This window comes from Nilaparvata lugens, chromosome 2 (genome assembly GCF_014356525.2).
Source record: "Nilaparvata lugens isolate BPH chromosome 2, ASM1435652v1, whole genome shotgun sequence".
NCBI lineage: Eukaryota > Metazoa > Arthropoda > Insecta > Hemiptera > Delphacidae > Nilaparvata > Nilaparvata lugens.
In genome coordinates, this window is record NC_052505.1 from 18,976,604 (window position 1) to 19,001,306 (window position 24,703).

At 34.1% G+C, this 24,703-nt stretch overlaps 1 protein-coding gene across 1 annotated transcript in view; it reads left to right on the forward strand.

Moving 5' to 3' along the window:
* LOC111054557 (rap guanine nucleotide exchange factor 2) overlaps window positions 1-24,703 on the forward strand; it is a 103,579-nt gene that overhangs the window by 28,427 nt on the left and 50,449 nt on the right. Inside the window, exons 3-6 of the mRNA XM_039420002.1 lie at window positions 13,344-13,439; window positions 17,212-17,403; window positions 20,104-20,259; window positions 21,929-22,068. Coding sequence (XP_039275936.1) covers window positions 13,344-13,439; window positions 17,212-17,403; window positions 20,104-20,259; window positions 21,929-22,068 — 584 coding nt within the window. The remainder of the gene's footprint in view (window positions 1-13,343; window positions 13,440-17,211; window positions 17,404-20,103; window positions 20,260-21,928; window positions 22,069-24,703) is intronic.

Sequence of the window (24,703 nt, forward strand, 5' to 3'; positions counted from 1 at the left end):
TTTATTATCTATAATATTACAAAAATATAGATATAATATCTCGTGCTAAAATACCCCAATGGCGGCCTTCAATTTCAAGTAAAAGCTATCATTGGGAAGGCATAGGCATTGTGGGTCTATATCTCTTTGAAGTCTTTGATCAAGAGTGTAAATCTATTATGACTATCAACTGCATCGATTACAGATGCATTTCATAGATGTAACCTTGAAAATCCCAACTACTTAACTCTTTCAACCTCTACTTAACTCAACCTCCAACTCTGAACCGGTATTGTTAACACTGTATACAAGTAATAGAGTACTGAGCCCAGAAATTCCCAATGATTAATGCAGTCATAATTCAGTGAATCATTTCGATTGGAATTAGAATAGCTGTACTTAGAATAGTGTTTGCCTATGCACTGATAACAGCTGATAAGAAGTGTGGCCAGAGCTTCCGCTCAGGAAGTTAGCAATAGAAGCAGAAATATGTGATCTCAGTGCTGTGTTCAGTAGGACGTCAGTTAGTAATAATGAAAAAACTCTAAAAGATCTCATATTTTGAATGTTTTTAGTTGTATTTCAATGTTATTTTTAAGGTATATGATATTGAATCATGTGCCTGGTTTGATCTTAGTGCTCTTTCCGTGTCAAGTCAGTAGAAAGATTCAGTTTTTCGTCTAGACTTTGTCTAGTTCTAGTAGGGTTCAAGTTTTTCTGGTGCTTCGTGGTATAGTGTTATGTGACCTGAGTAGACTACAAAGATCTCATATTTTGTGTGTATTTTAATTCTATTTTGATGGTATATGATTTTGAATCATGTTTCTGGTTTGATCTTAGTGCTCTTTCCGTGTCAACTCAGTAGAAAGATTCAGTTTTATGTGTAGATTTTGTCTAGTTTTAGTAGGGTTCAAGTTTTTCTGGTGCTACGCGACCTAGTGGTATATGCCCTGAGTAGAATTCATTGTTTAGTTCAGTTCGTCAGAAGTCAAATTAAATTCTATGTGTTGAAATACTTAGATTTTTTGCTATTTTGGTGTTGTGTTGAAGTCTGGTGCTAAAATGTTTACGTTTGAATATGTGGTTTGAGTAGATGTAGTGCTCAGTTAAATTCTTGATGGAGCTCTCAGATTTCATCAATGAAAGAATGTTTAGTGTTTTTTTTTCTGTTGGAGGAAAGAATGATAAGAGTACATTGTAGTTTAGATCTAGTTTACTGTTGAAATAAGTGACTAGTAGAAAAAGTCGATTCCCTTGTTTAGTCAAATTTAGTTAAATTTCAAATCAAAAACAATTTTTCGTATTGTAGTTCTCAGATTTCTTGCAATTTTGTAAGTTTAATTCAGTTGAAATTCAAATCAAACACAATTTTTCGTATTGTAGTTCTCAGATTTCTTGCAATTTTGTGAGTTTAATTCAGTTGAAATACAAATCAAACACAATTTTTCGTATTGTAGTTCTCAGATTTCTTGCAATTTTGTGAGTTTAATTCAGTTGAAATTCAAATCGAACACAATTTTTCGTATTGTAGTTCTTAGATCTCTTGCAACTAGGTGACTGTTTTGGTCTATTTCACGTTTATTCAGCGTTGAAATGAGCGAGCTATTAGGAATATACAAGTAGCCTATATACAAATATTCCAGTAATAAAACAAAATAAATTTTATAGCACCCTTTATTTTTAAAAAAACTTTAAAATAGTTGAACAACCAGTTTCGGTTTACACCATCTTCAGGTTATCAGGTTAACGTGAACCTCACTATAGACATTTCACTGAAAAAAAAAAATAGAAATTGGCACAATAATTGAAATTGTAAAAAAATAATTGAATAAAAAAATAGAAATTGGCACAATTCAATGAAAAAAAAAATAGAAATTGGCACAATATGAGTATCCTTTCAACTATCAGCATTGTTTCAATGATGAGCATTAAAGCTATTCATAATTAAATATAATGAATGAAGTTTTAAAGTTTTTAAAATATGAAGGGTGCTATAAGATTTATTTTGTTTTATTAATTTAAAAGTAGCCCATGTCAATAAGTGTTTTTTTAAAATATTCCAGTATATTTCGTTGTTTAGTTGAAAGCAGTTCGAGCAATGTGTGCTTCATGCCACTAAAAGTATTAAATGTAATGTCTTTTTCTTTAGGGTTCCTTTTAATATGAATAATAATTTAAAAAGGGTACTCAGATATATTTTTTATTAATAAAACAAAATAAATCTTATAGCTCCCTTTATTTTAAAAAAAACTTTAAAATAGTTGAACAACTAGTTTCGGTTTACACAATCTTCATTTTATAACCTGAAGATGGTGTAAACCGAAACTAGTTGTTCAACTATTTTAAAGTTTTTTTTTTTTAAATAAAGGGTGCTATAAGATTTGTTTTGTTTTATTAATTTAAAAGTAGTCCATGCCAATAAGCGTTTTATATATTTTTATTTATATTAAATATAATGTAATGATGCTTTGTGTTGATGCTACAATGAATTCGGTTCAATAAAGTTCAGTTTTCCATGTTATTCAAGTTTGAAATCTAAAACACCACTTAAATATTGTTAGGAACTTCAGGATTTTTAGACTCGTGTATTAGTGTGTCCCTCATAATACTTTTGAATCAAATGAAACCATGCAGTGAATAGTGCTAATTAGTAATTACTTCTTGTGAAGTGTGAATGGAATAAATAGGATTTTAACAAAAGTCAAATGAATCTATAATGAAAGCAGTCAGTTTTGGTGATGATTTTTCGTGAATTGTGAATGGAATAAATACGATTTTATCAAAATTCAAATGAATTTAATGAAAGCAGACAGTTTTGGTGATGAATTTTCGTGAATTGTGAGTGGAGAGATCATATTGTGATGTTGAAATACGCGTACAAACGAGGTTCCCTGATGTCGATGGTCTCCGTTAAGAGCGACACCCTGGAAGTTCAGGTGCCTGTCGTCCTGAGGCGGAGCCCCCTGCGGAGAGCTAGGCTCAAGTCTAGGTCGTGGCCCCACTCTGAGTTTATCAAGGTAAATTGCTTTAAAATAAATTAAAAGTTACAGATGGAATTAAATAGAGAATGCCTAAATGCTAATTAATATAACATTATTATTTAACGAAAATCCCAAATAAATGCTGCAAATCACCCCGAAGACATCTGCTACTGCAGACATTGACAACAGGGTTAACAGCTGGATGGAAATTTGATGAGAACTACTCATTTGAAAATGAGCGCTACTATCCAGAGATTGTCAGTTTGGTGTAAGGGTAAGCATTCCTGACTAGCAATTGGGAGGTACCGGGTTCGATTCCCGGGCTGGCAACTAATTTTTGGATAATAGTTCTCATCGAATTTCCATCTAGCTGTTAACCCTGTTGTCAATGTCTGCAGTAGCAGAGGTCTTCGGGGTGATTTGCAGCATTTATTTGGGATTTTCGTTAAATAATAATAAATTAAAAGTATAGAGGAAAGATAGATAGCATTGCATTGCGGCATTGCATGCAATTAATAATACACTCGACAACTAATTTATGATGAATAGTTTTTTTTCTCCAATATTGGCGTATGCAGGAGGCTCCTCTTCCTTTTATATTATCATTTAAATGCAAAATTTCCAAAAAAAACTTGTATATACGTCGACGCGTAATTTAAAAAGGAATATACCTGTCAAATTTCATGAAAATCTATTACTGCGTTTCGCCGTAAATGCGGAACATATAAACATTAAAATAAAGAGAAATGCAAAACCGTCGACTTGAATCTTAGACATTTCTTCGCTCGGTCAATTACTGTTTTGGCCAGATGAGAGTGTAAGAACGGCAGAGTATGAGAGACTGCCAGCGTCACATAGCTTCACGAAAAAAAACTACTAGGACTATCGGCGTGAGTTAACAGTGTAATTTGTAAAACTAGTAGTTCTGTGAACAGTAGACCTCAGGCAGTATTCTCATCCACAAGTACCTCATTGAAACTATAGACCTTATGGTAATACAGCAATAGACTGGCTTCTCCACACATCTGTGTAATAATCACTTGTCAGCTGATTCATGATGAATAATTCTATAGTCTGATTTCTACTCTAATATTGGCGTATGAAGGAGGCTCCTCTTTTATATCATCCTTGAAATGCAAAATTTCCAAAAACCTTGTATATAAGTCGACGCGCAATTAAAAAAGGAACATACCTGTCAAATCTCATGAAAATCTATTACCGCGTTTCGCCGTAAATGCGCAACATATAAACATTTAAACATTGAAACATTAAGAGAAATGCCAAACCGTCGACTTGAATCTTAAACCTCACTTCGCTCGGTCAATAAACCATATATCATGGGATATCTCCTTATGGTTTCATCTTCTACTCTTCTCTATGGTTTAATCATACATTAAATTTCTCATACATATATAATTATTTATACATAATTTAACATTTCTTACCTTCATAGTTCAATTTAAAACTTTGATGGAAGTCTCTCTCGTATCATTTTCTGCAGTTTTTAAGTAGTAGTGTTTATTCAATATTTTCTGCAGTGTATTCTCCGTATCATCAAATTAGTTTCAGTTTGAAACTGTTCGCATCACCCAACTTATTTCATGGTGGAGCAGAAGTGTGTCGGAATATTTCAGTTGTTGCCATTCATTTGACAATAAAAAGGCCAGTCACACACTATACTGAGTGCCAACTCGTGTTGAACAGTGACACACTGACCTCTCACTCCTACCATTTTCGTCTCCCTTTCACTGGTTTCTCTTCCTACACAATTCTCCAGTATTCCTCTTTCCGCCCACAATTTACCCCATTCCTCGGAATCCTTCCCTTTTTCAAGTTTTCTTCTCTCTTTTTCCATAGTCCCTCCCTTTCCCACAATATTTCTCTCCCTCCACAATTTTCCCCATTCCTCAGAATCCTTCCCTTTTTTAAAGTATTCTTCTCTCTTTTTCCATAGTGTCTCCCTTCCCACATTATTCCTCTCCCTCCACAATTTTCCCCATTTCTCTAAATCATTTCTTTTTCAAATTTTTCTCTGTATTTTCCCCACAGACTTCACCTTTCCAACAATTCACCTCATCCTTTAGGTCATCTCTTTCCCTTTTTCTAGTTTCCCTCTTTCTTCCCGCATTTTCTTTTCGTTCCCACATTTTTTCCCTCTCACATATTGTTCCCTTTTTCTATAATTTTTCTCCCTTTTCCACATAATCTCTCTCGCTACGATTCCTCCTTGTTTTTACAATCCATTCTTTCTTTCTCCCAGTCTCCTACTGTACTTTTATTGGTATCAAATTTACTAATATTTATCTAGCTCTCTTACTGCCTCTCTCTCTCTTTCTCACACTCTCTCTCTCTCTATTTCTTTATATTTAAAATATTACAATATATTACAATAATATTATGATCGTTCATCGAATACCTTGATACCTTTTCTTCACTTTGTCGATGCTCACCTCCGTAAGTAATAGTGTTTCATTCTGAAAACATAACCATTCTACTACTCAAAAAAATGAAGTAATTCTATTTATATTTTAATTTTTTCTCTTATTTATATCTCTGATTCGATTTTGAAAAGTATTTTGGTAATTTGATGTTTGCCATAGGTCTCTTCAGACCAAATATTACCTGGCAATGGAAATAAAATAAATCAATCAATCTTTAGGGTTGTGTGGCGGAGAGCACCAGGAGTCCTAACTCCGCCCAATAAAGGCAATTGATCAATCAATCAATCTTTCACACATATACTGTCCTACACACACACACTCTCTCTCTATTTCTCAATACTCTCTCTCTTACTCTCCCAATATTTCACAATAATCTGTCTTTTTCTCTCGCTGTCTCCCATTCTCTCTCTTTCCAACAATTGGCAATTAAATGTCTATGTATCTCTCTCTCTCTCACACATACTCTATGTTGCGCTTTTTTTTATCAATTGCACTTGTTCCCCCTTCTCTCCTCCTCTTCCTAGTCTCTATTGATGCCTGGGGGTCCTTTAGAGTGGGAGTCAGAACGTGGGCTTCCTGCCGTTTTGCGTCCTACTTTGCTCTCACTCAGTGTCACTCTCTCTCGCTCTCTCTCTGTTTTGTGCAACTTTATTGTCTTACAGTGAGAGAGCTATTTGGACGGATGTTCCCTCATCCTATGTCACCCACGGCCTCACAAAATAATTTGCCATTGTTCTAGTCTACAATATGTTTCATACTGTATCTAGTACATTCTATATACTGTATCGAGTATCTTTGATACAGTATCCAGAATTTTTGATACGTTATCCAGCATTTTTGATACAGGGTCCAGTATTTTTGATACATTATCTAGTATTTCTGATACAGTATCCAGTATTTTTGATAAAAATTAAATTGATGTGGCGGTTTTTTAAACTTTTTAGAGGAACCTGTTTATCAAATTGATAACCACGATTTTATATATCTAGAGTTTCTTGTACATCTCTATAATGAGTATACTTTAAGGTTAATTTTCTCTATTTTTAAGAAAAAATAATTTAGGTCAAGGTGCAGTTATATTTAGATTTTGATACATCCTCTTTGTTCGACCTCATTCATACATTCGACCTGTTGTTGGTCATCATCAAAATGTAAGTGCATTTTACCTCCCTAAGTGTTTTTTAAAATTCAAGTTTGATTTTGAACATTTTCTAAATCTAATTCTATCGTCAAATAAATACAACGATAACTATTTTTTTCTTATGACAAAAAAATCAGATATAAATAAACCGGCTGCCTAAAACCAGACGTTAGGTCATGTCAGTGTCAGACGCCCTGAAATTGATCAGTTGTCACATGAGAACATTGACACATAGCCAGGCTATTCGATATTATTGACCGAATATAGTGAGGTCTATGTTTTAATTCGGATTTTATTTTGTCCGTATGTAACGCGATTACGGCCAAACGCGTTGATAGAATTCAATGAGATTTGGCTGGAATATTCCTTTTTCAACTGCGCGTCGATGTATACACAAGGTTGTTTGAAATTTAAAAAAAAAAACTTTAAAAAATTTTAAAATAAACAACTAAATAATGCTGAAGAAATTATAATACTTCTGATTGTAAAAAATTATTTTTCATCATATGGAAAGATTATCACGGAACTGGATGAATCATTATGGATTACAAATTCATTTCAAACGTGAATATTGAGTTTGTTAACATTTCTAACAGGTGACATCAGATACTTGTGGATGAGAAAACTGCGTAAGGCCTACTGTTCACAGAGCTACTAGTTTATTGACCGAGCGAAGTGAGGTCTAAGATTCAAGTCGACGGTTTGGCATTCCTCTTTATGTTTAAATGTTTATATGTTTTTATGTTGTGCATTTACGGCGAAACGCGGTAATAGATTTTCATGAAATTTGACAGGTATGTTCCTTTTCATATTGCGCGTCGACGTATATACAAGGTTTTTGGAAATTTTGCATTTCAAGGATAATATAAAAGGAAAAAGGAGCCTCCTTCATACGCCAATATTAGAGTAAAAATCAGACTATAGAATTATTCATCATAAATCAGCTATCTAGTGGACTATACTACCCGTTCAAAAACATCGAACATCTTGAAAATGTATCTTCCCATTAACGTTAGTAGACAGTTGACTATAATACTATTCGTTCAAAAACATCGAACATCTTGAAAATTGTATCTTTCCATTAACGTTAGTAGACAGTTTACTATAATACTACCCGTTCAAAAACATCGAACATCTTGAAAATGTATCTTTCCATTAACGTTAGTAGACAGTTGACTATAATACTATCCGTTCAAAAACATCGAACATCTTGAAAATGTAATATCTTTCCATCAACGTTGTAGACAGTTGCAGCGAGACCTGATAACAGCGCTCACACTCACATTCCGGGACGACACGTCACGGTACGATAGGACAGAAAGCTCTATATTTATTTAGGATTTTTTCTAGACATTTTAAATTGATAAATTATTTATCAATTTTTGAGAAAACATAACAACAGGTAACTTACTGAGCGCGAGGTCTACTGTTCACAGAACTACTAGTTCATAACAATCAGATTAGAATATTGCTGAACTTGAATATAAATATTGACGTGCGAGAGAATTAAATTTAAGGGAGAGTGTGAAAAACTCAGGGGAGTGTGAACAATCAAACTACATCTCATAACAGAATATATGACGAGCATTATTGTTTCCTAGCTTATGACGGACATGCCCCTCTCTAGCATTTCCTGTGAGAGGCTGGGAAGCATTAATATTTAGTGCGCAGGCGCAGTTACTCTTCCTACTAGACAGGAAATTAATTTCATCAAATTTTGCACAAGCTCTCTCCGTACTTTATGAGAGCTATAGTGCAGCTAATGTGCCAGGATTGGAGAGCTAGTGAATGTTTTCTAGTTGAAAGGAAGGAAGTAGAGCAATATGCTTCCGATTTATGAAATTGAATTTTGAATTGCATTTTCCGTATTGTGTCTGGCTGTGCATCATGATGAATACTATAGTGAGGTGCACGTTGTAATGGCAATCAATATTTGATTAATATTGATGTTCGATCTTTGTCTATCATTCGACAAAGCAAATAGCGCTATCCTTCTCTAGCTTCGCAACGTTGCCAGATCGTTTCTTAACTATTACAAAATATTCAATCCCAATTATGAAAATTTATCTCTAAATAATTAAAAATATATTTTCTTGTCAAATAAAATATAATTTGTTTTCTTCACAGAAAATGAACAGTTAGTATTACATAGAATATACCAGTACTGTTTGACCAGCGAAAGAATGCCTCCGGCGGAGTGGAGCAATCTTAGGCTGTACTAGCTTTTTCGAACCGTCCTAAAAACATCAGTCATAAAATAAATCCTTCCTCCTCCTATTTCCCCTACCTCAAGTACTCTTCTTCCTTCTCAGTTTCTCCCCTTCCTCTTTTGCCTCTTACCTCCTTTCTCCACTGCTCCCTCTTCTCCTTTCGCTTTCCCCCTCACCAATCCGCCCCAACATTTCAAATGCAAATAACTGATCTTATCTGCGCCCAGAGATCCGTTTTCATCTCCTGTCAAGTACTACTCGAGAATACCGATTTCAGAAATATCGATATCACGTCATATCGAAACAATGACAGCAGAAACCCATTTACGTCCCCCCTATCGAATACAGGAATATCGATATTACGTTATATGGAAATCACATTTATTATCCTGTCAGCTGCGCTTCAATGGACTTCCGTAGCAATCTCCTGTACATCGATATACGAAAGTCGATATTATGTCAAATCAAGAATCACATTTATCGAATTATTATCCTGACAGCTGCTGCACTTGAATGGACTTCCTATCTCGAATGAAGAAGTCGATATTGAGTTATATCGATATTAATAACGTGACAGCATGGTTGTGAAACAGCAGTAGTTGTAGGCTGGTTGCTGATTGGGTGACAGTTTACTGCTGATTGGATCAGTATGAATGAGCCTTTTTGATGACGTAATTTGATTGTGATCCGATTAGTGATTGTGTCGTCGATGAAATATTCGTGATTTAAATTGCAATGTGGTTGAAATATAGATAGGAATCGTGTATCTGTAGCCTTTATGTACCTTTCGATGGTACAGTAAGTGATTAAAACTGCAATGTGTCATAAATATAGGTATAAGTTTCAGATATTATATGTTTAGTATATTGCTCCACTGATGCTGTGTTGTACCAATTTTATTTTGATTATTGTATCTTTATATTATTGTTTATTTTGATATTAATTTTTGACGATTATTGAGTGCTCATTTACATCGTCTGTGCTTAGGCCCATATGCAGCATCTTGGTTTGAACGGAGATATTTTACTTTCCTTGCCCTATTACCATAGGTAAGGAAAGTATTGCTTTCCGAAAAAAATTAAGGTACCCCAATTTCTGAATTTCTATACGTTTCAAGGTCCCCTGAGTCCAAAAAACTGGTTTTTGGGTATTGGTCTGTATGTGTGTGTGTGTGTGTGTGTGTGTGTGTGTGTGTGTGTGTGTGTGTGTGTGTGTGTGTGTGTGTGTGTATGAGTGTATGTGCGTCTGTGTACACGATATCTCATCTCCCAATTAACGGAATGACTTGAAATTTGGAACTTAAGGTCCTTTCACTATAAGGATCCGACAGGAACAATTTCGATCAAATGCAATTCAAGATGGCGGCTAAAATGGCGAAAATGTTGTCAAAAACAGGGTTTTTCGTGATTTTCTCGGAAACGGCTCCAACGATTTTGATCAAATTCATACCTAAAATAGTCATCGATAAGCTCTATCAATTGCCACAAGTCCCATATCTGTAAAAATTTCAGGAGCTCCGCCCCATCAATGCAGATAGATTCCCAATTATCAGGCTTCAGATACAATTGAAACAAAAAAAATCAAGTGGAGTAGATTGAGCATGAAAATCTCTACAATTAATGTTCAGTAACATTTTCACCTAAAATTGAAAATAACCTTTAAATTCGAGAAAATGTGAATATTCAATTGCAAATTATTGTTGATTCTATTAAATCATTCACTATGAAGAGATAGCAGACCTCATGTGTGACTCCAGCGTTATTGCCCTGTCACCAGCTTGCTCAAATCTTTGAATAGAAGACTTGAGATGCGCGGGAACACTAGCGTCAGGTGATCAATTTTCATAACGGCAAGGAAAGTTGTGTGAGTGCGCCACACCAGATTTTTTTGATTTAAACCCGGACATACACAGAAATAAAACACCTTACATTAAATGCGACCCTCCGTGTGATCGTAGATAAGCGTTAGAAACGTAGATAGTGTATAATGTGACCCTGAGCATTACTGCGTTGATCGGGGTTTAAAGTTAACCTTACTTTGTGAAACTCGGTTTGAACATGTTAGATCAAATCAAATCAAAGTTTACTCATCAAAAACAATTACAATACAAATTAGAATATTATAACATTTAATACAATTAAACAATGAAGTTTTATTCATTGGATAGGTATAGGCATAGAGAAACGATAGCATAAGTAGATATCCCATGGTATAGGGCGTTTGTGTCGCAACTTTTACTGTTATCCCAAGCCGATAGTTCACGTAGTTCTTTCCCATGCAGCTGTGTGACGCTGGTAGTCTCTCAAATTGTGCCGTTCTTACACTCTCACCCCAACAAAACAGTAAAAATTTACAATAATCGACAGTAATCGGCTTGAGATAACAGTAAAAGTTGCGACATAAACGCCCTATACCATGGGATTTCTACTTACGCTATTGTTTCTCTATGGTATAGGTTTCTTAATAGGCATATATAATTCAGTGAATTAATCCACCCCACTATAAATTAAATCTATTAATTGTTGCGTGATAATTACTATTTACAAACTTCATTCAGTGATATAAGATTAAGGATTAGTGAAAATTTATAATACATACAAAAATGAAATTTGTAAAAGAATGAAGAGTAAATAGTTTCAATATTTACAGTCTAACTAAATTCTCACAATTTTCTACTCCAATATCAACTAACCAGGAAAATAAACTTCTCTTGAACTTGTGTCTATTGATTTCTTCCCTAATGTTACTTAGTATTGAATTGTAAATTTTTGGTCCCAAATATAATTATGTAGTTTCTTTGCCCAAATGTAGTGTTATCCTTGGTAGTATTAAATTGGTGTTTCTCTGTCTTGTTTGATGGCTATGATCTACCAATCTTATGTGTTCGTCGTTTCTCCTCATTCGCGTGATGATAGCCTGGATATAGTGTTGTTGTTGAGATACGGTACGGTATTCAATTTCAGCCGTAATGAAATATGGTAATATAAAAAACATCTCCCATGCATTCATCACTAAAAAAATTATATCAGGTCATAGTTTTCGACAATGCTTTCTTGTAATAATTGTTATATGATTGACAGTATCCTCTTATAATTTTTTTATGCGATGCTGTGAAACTGTGTGACATATACTCAGCAGTGTTTTGGCCGAATATAATCCTTCTAGAACGTTGAGTGGGACCTTCCCGTGAGGCACTCCCCACCAACAAAAAAGCAATACGAATTTACTATCGAATAATTCCATAATACATGCTAATAAATAGAAGAACGATTTCATAACATCAATATCTATGAATTAAACTGATATTGAAGTGAATGAATATCAAATTCACATCAAGAATAAACTGATGAACGTTGTAAAATTGAAACGAACCCGTAAAATAATTCGCTTATAATATTCGACCCAGTAGCTGTTGCTATCTACCGGCAAAGATGACAGTTATGAATTCGAACTGTCGACCAATCAGGTGAGAGGAAGCGTGTTGTAGGTGGGAGCCTACTCAAACTTGCTTGTGATTGGTTCGTTTCCCCTCTCCACAAAATTCGTTCTCTCGACCTGTATTTTACACTTCCAACTCGGTACTGATTATTGTCTCTTTAATATATTCCTTTTGTTTTTATAATATCCATATTTTTCTTCAATTTTCCTAATATAAATTAGGGGTAGTCACGATCTTCGAGGTTGCCAGTTATTTGCTATTTGAATCAGCTGCTATATTTTTTCAAAGTACTATTATATCAATGACTTAATTAATATCAATGATAATTTCAACTGTTGAGTAAATTCTGTAGTAAATTTAACAGTGTATTAAACTGATAAGTAAATTTAACTGTTAAGTAAAAATAAAGTTCACTGATATATGTATAATTATATTTGAATTTACATGTTTTGTATATAGTACCTTGTTAAGCAGCCTCTTTGAGGTTCGCTTAAGGTAGCTTATCTATTCAATAAACGTTTTTCTATTCTTTTCTATACTTAGCAAATAACAGTTCAGTTGGTTAAACAACATCGTGAATATCCCTATTGTTGAGTTGGTTTTGTATTTTATTTGATCTCAACTAAAAACTAGATGATTGAGAAGAGACCGATTTAAACATGTTATTATTTTTGAGATGTGATTTGTGGTGTTCAATTTAAGCATGTCACAAGCACGTTTCCATAGAGTAATTTAAGAATCAATATTAGAATAGCTGGTCTATTGAATCCAGCGATGATTTCTTCAATCATTTCATTTTGATATATTTCACAGATACCACGATTACAGTTGTACCAATTTAGTTTGTTCTTACACTTCGTAAAGTGGAATGGGGGGAGTCCGGTCACACAAGATGTCAAAATATCTGTCGCTAAACTGGAAAAACTTTATTAATAACACTCTGTATAGTGTGAAACCTGTGACTGAGAATATCACTACGATTCTAATTGTTCTTTTTGTTAATGTATTTCAAGTTTTATTGTTATCTGTTCATAGACTGAAGCAACTTTAATAATAATACCTTATTAAGTGTGAATTCTGTAGTTGTAATTAATTAATATGATTTTTGATGTTCTATTTCTTTATGTTTTCTTTATTTTTCTCATTTTTCAGATCGACTACCCTGAAGTGCAGAGTGGCGGGTGTGGGGGAGGGGGTCGAACCCGGACAGCCATGGATCGGGGGGTGAATCTGGTCTTCGACGAGTCTGTGAGTAGAGAACCCTTTCTGAACTATCAAGCATTTTTTTATGAAATCTCTTGCGAACTTGTTCCAAATAAAAACACGAATGTCTTTTGAAAATATAGTAAGTTAATTAAATCCTTCATTTAAGGAATAGATTTATACAAAACAAAAAAAAATAATATACATGACATACTAGGATGTATTCTGTGATCATTATCACTATTTATCATTAATCATTATATCATATCATTATATCATTATTATAATATCATTGTGATCATTATACTATTACTATCATTATCACTATTATTATAAATATTTCCTGAAATCAATCCCAATTATTATTAAAAATCATATAGAAATCGTATAGAATACCGCCTGATTACAAATTTAGAACATGACAGTAGCTCGGTAGAATGTAAATATTCTCCTTATGTTTTGCGGAGTCCTTGGAAGTCCAGGGCTGGGGACAGACAGATCCTTTTGTGCTATTTGCTCCCTTTAGGCCAGATAACATCAAAAATATTAATTACATTAATTGAAATAATTATAGCAAACGATATTCCAAATTAAATGCTGTCAACCACCAGTCTTTAAACTTCTACCAGAGACAAACGAATTTCCGTTTCCCTTTGCTTCTACCAATGCAAATATTTACAACAGGATGAGCACCATTCAATTTGGAAGTTAATTTGATAATTATTTCGTATTTATTACCATTTGAACAAATTTAATTCCCCATTCATTACATTAAATGTTAGAGATTCTCATTTGTCGTTTTAATTTGAGTACTATATATCAATTTTTTATTGCGAATGATGGCTATTAAATAAGGTGCGTTTACACCAAAGTTATTAACAAAATGTTAATAACCTAATCCTTATAGATTCTATTAGATTAAACATAACTTATCATACACATGATGAACATAATATGTGTTTGTCGAGTTCCGTTCAATCTGATAGAATCTATAAGGACGGAAAAATAAACATTTTTTAAGGATTAAGCTATTAACATTTTGTTAATAACTTCAGTGTATAAACGCAGCTTGACGATAGGTTGCTTGATCGAATAGAGCAAAGACCTTAAAGATGCTTAGACTCACATGCAGCGCTAGTGTCGTACTTGGAATTGAAATCGGCCATTGAGGGGGCAACCTATAAGATTATCACATACCATCAAACCAATGCCTTTTTAATCTATAATACTACAAATATATTATGTATAATATCTCGTGCTAAAATACCCCAATGGCGGCCTTCAATTTCAAGTAAGAGCTATCAATGGGAAGGCATAGGCATTGTGGGTCTATATCTCTTTAAGGTCTTTGGAATAGAGCGTCTTGCTGATCAATCATAATAAATTGAATGTAATTATATTGCGTGAAGTTTTCGGTTCAAAATTTTCCATTTTTATTCGAAATTCTAATTTTTTGGGTAATTGTTACTAATTCTGTGAGATTCAGCTATTCATGATATCTATTTTTGATTGAAGATTTGTTAGTTTTTTTGAAGTTTAGATTGTTATTTTAATAAGTGATTATTTTAATAAGTGATGTTAACTTAGCCCACAGTTTAATTTGGACTGTAGTAAAACTTTGAGAAGGGACAGTTTTGGACATGAGCCTGTTGTGCCTTCCCTCATAAGTGTAATAATAATTGTACATGACTGAATAAATAAATAAATAAATTTACAATGTAATGAATCCTTGTACCTTTTAAGCTGCTTCATTGGACGTCAACATCGCGTAAGGTATCAAAAATGTTCAGAGCTCTTTCAAATGTTAACTCCTTGTGTAATTTTGATAAGTTTTCGTTGTAGTTGCATTCTTTTTTACATTTCTTACGTTGGATTCAGTTCCCTAAATTTTCCATTTTCAATGTGAATTCTTTGTGTGTTTAACTCCTATATTTAATTAATCTTTTTTTTCTACTTGATCGGTTTATTATAGAACTAGCCGTCTGGCTCGCTTCGCTCGCCATATCCGTCTAGCTAGGGGGCTCCGCCCCCTGGATCCCCGACTGGATCGTCCAAGAATGAGATCAGCAGGCTCGCTTCGCTCGCCTGCATTTTTAATTTGAGCAATTTTATCATATGTTAGGACGACCCAGTCGGGGGTCCAAACTAAACGTCTGGCTAAACGGATATTGTGAGCGAAGCGAGCCTGACGGCTAGTAATATAATATTCCCAGGAATAGCTCTGATTGAAGTAGCAGTGCCCAATCAATTTTTCCGCGATAAATGCATTTCAATCTTCAACTTGGCGCCAACCTAACATAGTCAACTCAACTTAATGCCAACCTGACAAAATTATTAATTTAGTTACCAGTTAACAACTTTTTCGAAGAAGTACTCTCTCTAGATTACAGTTCTATATTAACATATGGTATGGCCTTTTTTCAATTATAATTTAGAGAATAAGAAGAATATACATGCTAAAAGACGAACTTTAAACCCTTAAAAACCACCCTTAGAGTTAAAATATTGCCAAAAGATTTCTGAGTGCGCCTCTAAAGGGCCAACTGAACATACCTACCAAATTTGAACGTTTTTGGTCCGGTAGATTTTTAGTTCTGCGAGTGAGTGAGTCAGTCAGTCAGTCAGTCAGTCAGTCAGTCAGTGAGTGAGTGCCATTTCGCTTTTATATATTTATATAGAAGATTACTAGTAGGTATGATATTGTAATTACTTGATTTCTGTATCTTCTATTTCTCCTTAGAACTATCTATTCTCCTCTATTCTGTTCTTCTTCTTTCTCTTCCTCCCATTCTTACTTCTCTCCCTCCTCCTCCTCCTCCTCCTCCTCCTCCTCCTCCTCCTCCTCCCCATCCTCTTGAACCTCCTCCTTCTTCTCTTTCTTCCAATCTTCCTCATTTCTTCCTCCCCTTCCTCCTCCACCACACTCCACCTATTTATCATTTCCCGTCCCATCTTCCCATCCTCTTCCTCCCTCCTTCTCTTTATCCTTCTTCTCCTTCTCTCCTTCATCCTTCTCGTCTTCCTCATCCTGTTCTAAGGAGTTTAACTTCATATGTATTTATTATTGATCATTTAACGTTTTATATTCTTTTTTGTCGGTTTATGTTGATATTTTTGTGTTATGCTTTAAGTTTCCGACTCGGCCGGAGCTGATTTTCTTCATATGCTTCAATTTCAACCTTCTTCTTCCCTACATCTTGTTCTTCTCTTTATTCTCCTCTTCCTCCTTCCATTTCTCTTCCTCCTTCTATTTCTCTTCCTCCTCCTTCTCCCACTCCTCCTCCTCATCCTCTCTTATTTGTTGTTCCTATTTGTTGAGTGTTTTCGTCTATATTATGTTTTTAATTCAATCTTCTTATTTGTCTTTTGTGTTGAATATGTTGTGTTGTTCCTATTTGTTGAGTGTTTTCATCTATATTATGTTTTTAATTCAATCTCTTATTTGTCTTTTGTGTTGAATATGTTGTGTTGTTCCTATTTGTTGAGTGTTTTCATCTATATTATGTTTTTAATTCAATCTCTTATTTGTCTTTTGTGTTGAATATGTTGTGTTGTTCCTATTTGTTGAGTGTTTTCATCTATATTATGTTTTTAATTCAATCTCTTATTTGTCTTTTGTGTTGAATATGTTGTGTTGTTCCTATTTGTAGAGTTTTTTTGTCTATATTAAGTTTCTAATTCAATCTTCTAATTTGTCTTTTGTGTTGAATATGTTGTGTTGTTCCTATTTGTTGAGTGTTTTCGTCTATATTATGTTTTTAATTCAATATTCTTATTTGTCTTTTGTGTTGAATTTATGTTGTGTGTTTTGTTGTAGTTTTCGACTCGGCCGGAGCTGTTTGAGAAGTCGAACCGCAGCTCTCACTCGTCAGACACCAGCTCGGCGTACTCGGGCTCGGACACCATGACCTCGGTGCACAGCTCGGTGGAGGCCGACGAAGTCGACCTATCCGGCCTCGTCGAGTCCATTGTCGATTCGGACGAGGAGGATCTCGCCGAGAGCACCGATGTGAGTATAACTGCAAAATCAGCATTTAAAATCTATTTGTTCTCATGGGTGTGTTCACACATTGACAGTCAAGTGTGTGTGAATACTCCCATAAGATTCAGTGGTATCCAATTTCCACCTAGATAAATGACAGAAATAATAGTATATTTCGCACCTAGAGCAGAAAATGAGATTTTTCCGGCTCGAAATTGGTTTTCAAGTCCGAGGCCGTAGGCCGAGGACTAGAAAAGATTGAGAGCCGGAAAAAATTTTTGCCCGTGGTGTGAACGATATTTTTCACCGCACTACAGGTATTGCTGACAAAATAAATAAAGAATACTTGTTATCGTACCTATCTCTTGATTTTAGTGGTAGAAGATTAATTGCAGTCAGGATTTCAGATTCTTTTAAAATTTCACTTGGAATATCATGGGCATCGTCATCTTCAAGCATTTTTGAAAATTTGGAATGCGCTAATCAACAATAAATAATTGAATAAAAATGTTTGCGAAGCGAATTAGTTTGATTCGAAACTCGAACTGAAATCATGGCGACTTTGATGAAGAAAGTGGACACTCGCCCGATCTAGCGGATGACTTATTAACTACGGACTTCCAAGCGGCAGGAAAGAGAACACTTTCTGGCCTAGACCGGAAAAAAAACCTGTTACATCGGACGAGAGTCGTCTGCAAACAAGGTCTTTCAGATATACATAGGGACTGGAAAACAGCTGCTTTCTCTGCAGTGTGGCGAAAAAGCGTTTGTTCTTACGGGAGTGTTCACATTACATCACAATACTTTGACAGACAAATGTGTGTGAATACTCTCATAAGATTCAGTGATATTCAATTTACACCTAGATAAATGACAAAAGAAAAGCGTTTGTTCTTATGGGAGTGTTCATATTACATCACAATACATTGACGGATAAATGTATGTGAATATTCCTATGACAAACAGTGGTATTCAATCTCTGCCTAGCAGAGCAGAATAATTAAGCCTGTGCAAAGGCTAAAAATAAACTTTCTACTGGTAATATTTTTCAAAGTTTTTCGATTTGTATATCATCAAGCTTTCAAAACGAAAAAGTTTTCTCAGGAAAACATTTTTTTCCCCGATCATTACTTTTTGAGATATGAGCGCATAAAGCTCAAATTTTCGGGACATTTCAAATTTGATAAGAGATAAATCCATGAGACTTAGAGGATAAACTCTTCATGGTATTATTTATTGAATAAAACAATTTTTTTTCGAAAATATCAATTTTTTGATTTGCCAAATATTACCAAAAATAGCTCAACTAAACGTCATTTTAATTCTCAAAAATTGATATTTAAAAAAAATTTATCCAATCAACAATGCCATGAAGAATTATCCTCTAAATATCTCTCTTACCGAATTTGAAATGTTCTGTCCCAAAATTTTAAACTTTAGGCGCTCATATCTCAAGAAGTAATGATCGGAAAAAAACGTTTTCCTGAGAAAACGTTTTCATTTTGATAGCTTGATGATATACGAATCGAAAAACTTTGAAAATATCTCCAGTAGTAAGTTTATTTTTAGCCTTTGCACAGCCTTAACATTGGTTTGTTTCACAAAGAATTTCCAACTCTTTCAGTATTAAGATCAAAAACATAGCCTAAATTATTAATTGATGAAGTAGTGTTGAGATGCTGTAATGAACTTAGTGATTTCTGTAATGGTCTCTAGACACTTCATTATAATTCTACTATCAATTACTCCATTCATGATTACATCAGAGCTCTCTGTTCGACGATTGAAGATCATCAATCTATTTGACAGTTACACTGTTCAATCTCTATGATGTCATAGTATATATGTGACTGAGAAAAGAGTTCAGAATATGTCTATAGCTATCGAAAAATTTGTTTAGGTACAAAGAATCCATCGTGACACTTCCATTTGATTGCAAAGTACTGTATAATGGTATTATATATTTTAATTATTATACATATAGCGTATATACGGTTTCATTTTTCATTATTATACCTTTATAGCTTTCAAAATGTATAGATTTCAACTCAGTAGTAAAGCCTCCAGCATTATAATAATTTATGCATTTCTCAATAGCGCTGGATAAAAGTTGAAGATATAGATGGAATAAATGACTGATTTTGATAAAGATTTTATCATTTTGCTATATTCACTTGACAGATAGTTGACAATGTCTCGTTTGTAATGTTCTGCTTATTATTTATATGTTGTTAGATAACAACATTAGTTAATTAATTTATTTTTTTCTCTGTCATGTAACCCATGTCAGAAGTATTAAAAAAACATTTACAATATGGAAAAAAGTCCTTTACATGGATTAATTTCATTAAACTACCGTGTAGCATCCCACTATGGAGCCTATGTGTCGGGATGCATTTAGTCTAAATTAAAAATATAATATTTCAAATACAAATGAATTTTTATGCAATACATTCCATAATCTGGGCTATTTGTACAAAATGAATAACGTAAATAGCGCTAAAAATTAATAAGAACTAACAAATAACAGTTATAAATGTATTTATGAATTCATAACAATTCATTGTTATGCTTTATGATGTAGAAATGAAAGAATTGTATTGAGCTAGTTTCCATTGCTACTTAGCCTACTATTTTATATGTTGATCTAGCATATTTTTTCAGAAGTTTATTATGAGTTTCGTCATATTTTCTATTGTTTCTGATAATGTTGTGTGTGTTTGGCAGAGCCTAATGGCGCGGGACGCAGTGAAGGAGTGCCTTGAGAAAGACCCCTCTGATAGGACCGGTGATGACATCGAAGTCCTGCTGGAGTTCACACAACACCTCAAGGCGTTCACCAATATGACACTGGCTGTCAGGAGGGCGCTGTGTAGTGTCATGGTCAGTACTTAGTAAAAAATTGAAATAATCAACTTTACAATCATCATGTAGAATTCGACTATCCAATGCGGATTATACTTTGAATAATTATTGTTGAGATCAAATAAATCCAACCATAAATTCAAGAATATCGTCTGTTGAGAGGTACTTATGAAATTGGCTTCATTCGCACACTTGAATATATCTTTGTGTAAACATATCCCAGTATTTGAAACAAATTATTATTATTTGCATAAACTAGAAATCATCAATGATGAAAACACAAATTAAAATTGTGGAAAAGTACCACTATTGGAGTACCATTATGAAAAAGTACCACAACATCACAACTGTAAAGAAACTGTCAACTTTACAATCATCATTTAGTACTCAACTTAAAGACATAAATATATCCAACCAAATAATCAAAGATTATTTTCTGTTGAGAGATATACATGGATAATTGGCTTTATTTACACACTTGACAAAAATTACAATGTTGTGGTTAAATTGAGACGATCCTCCTCCTCTTCCACTACTTAACCCATAAATACAATTCACATATTATGTGATTTGAGAGAGAATGAGACCAGGTGACCTCACTTAGTTGCAATTTATTCTCCAATACCTTATATTATGTATGAATATACAGAGTGGGTGAAAGGTCCGAGAACGGCTTAATAGATCATACACAAAAATAATCTGATGGTGGTGGTGATTGGGGATATGAGATATTGAGCCATTCTCGGACTTTTCACCCACTCTGTATTTCACGCAACATGTGAAGACTTTCATCTTTATGACACTAGCAGTGCTGCAGTGCTGTCATTTTTAGTGTTATCAATTATTCTTGATCTCCAATTATTATGCAGTCTCCAGTATGCTTTACACAGCAAGGGTCTGTTAATGCACAAATAGATTGAATTAATTTAGTTTCATAGTTCCATGCTGATATTGAAAGTATCAACAACTAACTGTATTAGTTTTCAATAGAAAAATGATTTGATAAGGCTCTTATATCAAGTATTATTATGCTTAGCGTATGACATATATAGACGCACAGAAATACATAGGTAGTCAAAGAAAAATCTCTTCATGAGACCGTTGTCAGGTTAATAAAATATTGTAAATATATTAAATTTTGATGTCGAAGTATTAACTAAACTTTGTATCACAGAATGAATTAATTTGTTTCAATTATTCACTTGGAAATTAATTTATTAATAACAATAAAAAATAGGCCTATGTCCATCCTCGGTAAATTCAGAATCTTTATGCAAAAATTCAAGTTAATCACCTCCGTAATTCAGACGTGATGATGCGTCATTCGTGTATTTCCTATCCAGAACATGTAAAAGCCAATTCTTTTCTTCATAATATCATAAAGAACTATCTATTCGACTGTATTGGGAACAGAACTTTGATACTGACATTTTTTTTTTTTGATAATGGTTAATGTTGAGGCGTTGAAAATATGAAAATGCTATCTTAAAATGTATGAATTCAGGGCTACTTTCTTGTATTTATAAAATAGAGTTATAGTACCCTCTGAAATTAATAAAATAATAGAATAAGAATACAAATAATTATAACTACTAGTTTCGGTGATCACACCATCGTCAGGTTATAAAAATAAATTTCAAATTTTTTGATCACCATTTAACACACATTTGTGATGGTGTGTCTACAGGTGTTCGCAGTGGTGGAGAAGGCTGGCACGATAGTGATGAACGACGGAGAGGAGCTGGACTCGTGGAGTGTGCTCATCAACGGCCATGTCGAGGTCGAGCACGCCAATGCGCACATCGAACATCTACATATTGGCGACAGGTGACAGCAAATTACCTACTAAATAATTTAGATAAATCACGTCATATGCACAGAAAACGTATAAAAATAATTAGGTAATAATTGAAATTTGTGTAATGGGACGATGAGAGAAACTTATACGAGGTGTGGCTATTAAATAACAGGACTCATGCTGCAGTGGAACGTGTGCGCATGCGTCAATCAACATTGGCCAACAGCTATTTAGTTTGAGACTTTTTCTTCAAACTAAGGTGGTCTTGAAACTAGACACGATTTTGAAGTTAAATTTCAATTATATTTTTGATCAATTTTAATTTCCAAGGCTATTTTAAAGACCGGAACAGGCAATCAAAAAATGCCTATACCGTGGAAGTCAGAAGAATAGGTCAGACTTAAGTCTTCAGAATGCAGTAAATCTCGTTCCTGTAAACAACTTGGTTGAGTCATAACCTTCATTTACGTTAGTGTTGTTATTTTGTTCTGCCGGAAAAACGGTTAGCATAAAAAGTTAAAAAATGATTATTTTTTTATCGATCTTCATGGAATTGTGTACTTTCACTGGGTTCCTGAAGGTCAAACAATTAATCAACATTGCTACCTTGAGGTACTTGATAAACTACGTGAAGGAGTAAGAAAAAACCGACCTGAGATGTGGAAGAACAAATCATGGATTTTGCACCAAGACAATGTGCTCATTCCGCATTATCAGTGTAAACGGAGGGGGTTGTTTCTTCTCTTCTATAATATTTGCTAAAGTTTACTGCTATCAATTCATCTACCGGTATTTGAATCCTCGATTGGTTGGGAGCTTTTAGTGGATTCGTTCATTCAAATGCACAGATTATCATTATCTAATTGTCACCTATTATAGCATCTAGCAACTACGAGCCAGGAACTTCAATGAAAAATACTAATAAAATTCAACTTCAGGTTTATTGAAGTCTAAAACGAATTAATATCAGTGTAAACGGAGGGGGTTGTTTCTTCTCTTCTATAATATTTGCTAAAGTTTACTGCTATCAATTCATCTACCGGTATTTGAATCCTCGATTGGTTGGGAGCTTTTAGTGGATTCGTTCATTCAAATGCACAGATTATCATTATCTAATTGTCACCTATTATAGCATCTAGCAACTACTAGCCAGGAACTTCAATGAAAAATACTAATAAAATTCAACTTCAGGTTTATTGAAGTCTAAAACGAATTAATAAAAGTCAGGTAACATGTGAAATTTTCAAACAGAACAAAGTTATTCAGCAATCGATTCAGGTCAAGAAGACATAGGCCTACTCAATTTTTAATCTATACATTTTGGGAACCTGCTAACTTGCTGCATTTGAATTTGGGCCTCAGTCATTCTATGAAACTAAATTTTGAGCTCAATAAGAAAAACAACAAAAGTTCGGCACTCACCATTTTAACAATATTCAAACTTGGACTCTTCAGAAACACTCACATACGCTTTAATAAAACTCACTATACTTGAACTCACACGCACAAATAATTTTCTGATTCTACTCCTACTAACTATATAAAATTTGGTTTCCTATTCATCTAGATAAAATTACTGATAACTGAAAACTTAACAATATTTCTCCCTCTGAATGGGAAATGGGCCCATTCAGAGGACCGAGGCTCGCACACCGTTACATGTTTTCCCAGTTACGTCTCAATTCGAACTGTGGCCTTTTCACTAAAAATTATTCCCCCTCCACGAGCGTTGAGCATAACTTCCAGTGGAAAAGCCAAAGCTGCAAAAAGGTCAATGCTCGTACAATTTTTAAATACAGTGGCTTTTTCGACATGAAATTGAAACTGCAATTGGAAAATGCACGAAAATTGCTTTAATTTTGACAACTGAGCAACAAGTTAGCAAATTCAAACAAGACAGAGTCAATTCTCACACTAAAAACGCAGGGTTCAACAAACAGTAAAATCAAAGTTCATTTCAGTTCAAAAACCTAAAAAATAATATAAGATACACACAAACAACTTCAATAATACCCACTCAATATTCACACTATTACATCAGATAAGCGGCTCCTGACCAAGTACAGCATCCCGGTGTTGCCTCGTCAGACCTAGCACCATGTGTCTTTCACCAAGGTGAAATCTGCATTGAAATTTACGAGATTCGAACCTGTAGAAGCTGTTCAAAAGAGAAATGTGTGCATTGTAACACATTCGATAAGCTTGACCTGGGAAAGGATTTTCACTCCATATGTCTACATCCCTCTGTCTGTTGCTGTGTGGTTTAGCCTTTAGTCCAAAACTGGGTTTCCTCTCTATTTTTTTATAGACAATAATATGTTGGGAAATTAGTTTTTGCCGTTAATGTTGGTATGGAGTTCTCAGCCCCAGTTGCACAAAAACCTGTTAAATTATAAACGTGATTATAGACAATAATATGTTGAAAAATTAGTTTTTGCCGTTTATGTTGTTATGGAGTTCTCAGCCCCAGTTGCACAAAAACCTGTTAAATTGTAAACGTGATTATAGACAATAATATGTTGAAAAATTAGTTTTTGCCGTTAATGTTGGTATGGAGTTCTCAGCCCCAGTTGCACAAAAACCTGTTAAATTATAAACGTGATTATAGACAATACTATGCTGAAAAATTAACTTTTGCCGTCAATGTTGTTATGGAGTTCTCAG